We start from the raw sequence: 2,998 nt of genomic DNA on the forward strand, positions 1-2,998 counted from the left end.
CATGTCTTTTAAATGCTTGTTAATATGGTACTATATAACACTGATTCCCAACACTAGTTCAAATGTCATCCACCTCAATTTAAAGTTCCTATCTCTTACTACGACTTGACAGCTTTATCGTCCCATATTTGTACCATTATCTATGCTACGGTTAGTTACTACCCTCAGTTCCTGACTGCAGCTATTAGTACTTTTGTATTTTAATGTTGCAGAGCGCATGGGAACAAAAGTCGAGATGTGTTTGAAATTAATGATGGAAATGAATATGATAAGCGTGTTAAAAGGGGTGCAGATAAGGAATGGGATGTGTTTGAGGGATAATTGGGTTATTGAAATGAAGATATCATTTTTAGATTAAATTGTACTTTTGATACGCAAAAGAAAACTTTGTGATTTTAAATATAAAATCAATGTTATAACAGTGTAGAATAATTCGTCGATTAGCAAACTAGAAGGAAATTAAAGAAAAGTAGACTCAAACGGATAAACGTAAGCCTTACACGTAAGTATTACATTAAGATAACAAAAAAGCTGAAGAGAAGACTTTTTAATATCGAGTTCTTAGGTTTTCCTCATTGTTACACATTGGAATTGAAACTATTTTTTGGGATCTAAATTCGTATGTATATATATTTTTTCTTTTCGAGCAAACCAACATTTCGGGTTCTTTACATGTCCAGTAGTCATGGCTGACTGACTTCTTTGTACTTTCAAATCACATGACCCAATTTCTGTTGGTGTCCCTAACTCATAAGATTTTTGTAGAAATTTTATTCCCGTTATGTTAGATACAGGTAAACGAGATTAAAAAGAAACTAAGTTAATTCTTAAGTAATTTAATGATCCACTAATAAATCTATTACAATTATATACAAAATAAATTAATACTTAAAAGCTAATATTGCACATAGAGCGTTAAAGAAATAACAACAACAATATCAAATTAAGTGAAGATTTCAAACAGCCATCGATTATTCCTAGTTATTGCTAAAGAACATAATTCATTAAGTCCTTGAATATTTGCATAATTCATTTGTGGATGAGGGAGCCCCCATTGTGATAGAATTGCTTACTCTTCTTATTATAATTCTGCGAGGGACCGTCATCCATGTCCCCTTCCTTGTCTTGATGAGCGGTCATATGTCTGGTCAAATGATGTCTTTCTCTGAAACTTTCATTGCAGACTGGACATTTAAGTTTATCTTCTCTCTTTCTTCTATGAGGATCATGTGACGACTCACTTTTGTGGTGCGTACGCATGTGGTATACCAAATCAGATGTCATTCGAAAGCTGATGCTGCATTTCGCACAAACGTTTTGAGCGGGCAACGAAAATGCTGCTAGTGTCGGTGGTAATAGCGTACTCAGTATTGCAGCACAAGGATTCGCTATAAGTGGATTCACCGGCTCTCTTGGAGGCACAGGAAACTTCATAAAATCTGAACTTGGAGATTGGAAGTTTTGAACACCAAATGGGTACGAAGATCCTGCTTGAAGATATGGTATCTCGGGTCTGAATGGTAAAAAGTTCAATTTATTTGGCAACTGATGAGATGTTTTAGGGTCACCTGATTTTTCTGGGTATTCAATATTTTTATTGAAAGATGTATTTGACCTTGGTATTGTTGATTCAGGATAATTAGGAGGAGATTGTGAAGGTACGTGGCCTTTGAAAAAGTTATTTCCGTTGAGAAGATGAGCGTGGGTCAATAAATTATTCGGTACCTTGTTAAAACTAGCAGGTGGACTCGCCGCAGATAACGGGGGACTTACGGAGTTCTGGTATAAAAGATTATCAGGGCTAACTGATGGATTTGGAGATCTCATGCTGAAGTTAGAAACTTTGGTGAACGCACTCTTAGGAGACATTTCTGGCGGTCTCTCGGTGTACCTGTTTTCGTATCTTGCTCTTGACTGCATGCTAATTAATGTTGGATCGTCGAAAATTTTATTCTTGTATTCAGGTAGAAATTTTGGTTGCCTGGCAGCACTTTCATTGGAGTTTGGACGACTTCTGGATATGTCAGAATTATCTGAATCACTGCAATACATCGTTTTATTGGGGTATTCATCTGTCCCGACGTCTATATTAATGTCAGAGCTAAAGGTAGGCGATATGTTGTTGTTCACACGTATTCTTTCGTCGTCTTGATCTTTGGCGTCCAGTATATTTTCATTGGAATATTCACCGTGTTTATAAATTTCGGGAACCCTTTTCAAAGATTGTTCCCATTCTTCATTGTTGAATAATTGTTTGGATACCCGTAGCTGACGGTCTGGTTGTTTCTGACGAAGTTTTTCATCAGGCATCATCAAAAATGCAACATCGAAGGATCTTTTCAACGTTTTTCCGGGATTCAACATAGCTAAGCCTTCAGATTTTGAAGTTAACGAAGTTTTGGCACTTTCAATGTTTAAGGTAGTCTCTTTCCCATCTGGAGCAGCCTCTTTGTAATTTTGATAATTATTTTGAATGTCCATTGTCATTGTTTTCTCATTTATTACACAACACTCAAACTCAAAGTTTTCACACTTATATCGCGGGATGAATGTTGGGACGCGTGCGTATTGCCCGATGGATACTTCACGAATGCGAGCGCAACATAAGGGTAGAAAATATATAAGTGGGGTTTGAACTACCCTAAGCAGAGCCTTTGAAGTTGAGCGGGCGGGGCGAGATAGACCAATGAGCGCCGAGCAGGAGGCGTGAAACAAACTTGTGAACCAATCAAAAGTCTCGATGCCTTGTAGCAGGGGGGCTCAATCACCGGGTCAAGATAATAATAACTGCCGCGAATTGAGAGCGCATTGAGTCGCGGTAGGGTCAGCGTGACAACTACAATATGAAGTTCAAAATCGAGGGTTTGTGTTGCTCGCGGTACAGTTGACAAAATAGATCGTTTTTTGATTATGTAAATTAAATGTCACCGTTACCGGCTAAAGAAGTTGTTTAAGTATACTTATGATTATTAATTTCTTAATTTAAAGGAAAAAGATC

The 2,998-nt window shown here is 37.3% G+C and overlaps 1 protein-coding gene across 1 annotated transcript; it reads right to left on the reverse strand.

Annotated features, from left to right (window-relative positions):
* Window positions 1-1,025: 1,025 nt before the first annotated feature.
* On the reverse strand, window positions 1,026-2,487 carry LOC113229330. The gene has a single exon (XM_026462887.1). It carries the CDS (start codon window positions 2,485-2,487, stop codon window positions 1,030-1,032), a length of 1,458 nt encoding a protein of 485 aa, XP_026318672.1. The 3' UTR covers window positions 1,026-1,029.
* Between the last annotated feature and the right edge of the window lie 511 nt (window positions 2,488-2,998).

Source organism: Hyposmocoma kahamanoa, unplaced genomic scaffold (genome assembly GCF_003589595.1).
Source record: "Hyposmocoma kahamanoa isolate Upper Pololo Valley unplaced genomic scaffold, ASM358959v1 303, whole genome shotgun sequence".
NCBI lineage: Eukaryota > Metazoa > Arthropoda > Insecta > Lepidoptera > Cosmopterigidae > Hyposmocoma > Hyposmocoma kahamanoa.

Coding starts and splice junctions, on each gene's coding strand:
- LOC113229330 (XM_026462887.1), bottom strand. CDS start 2,487: ATGACAATGGACATTCAAAATAATTATCAAAATTACAAAGAGGCTGCT.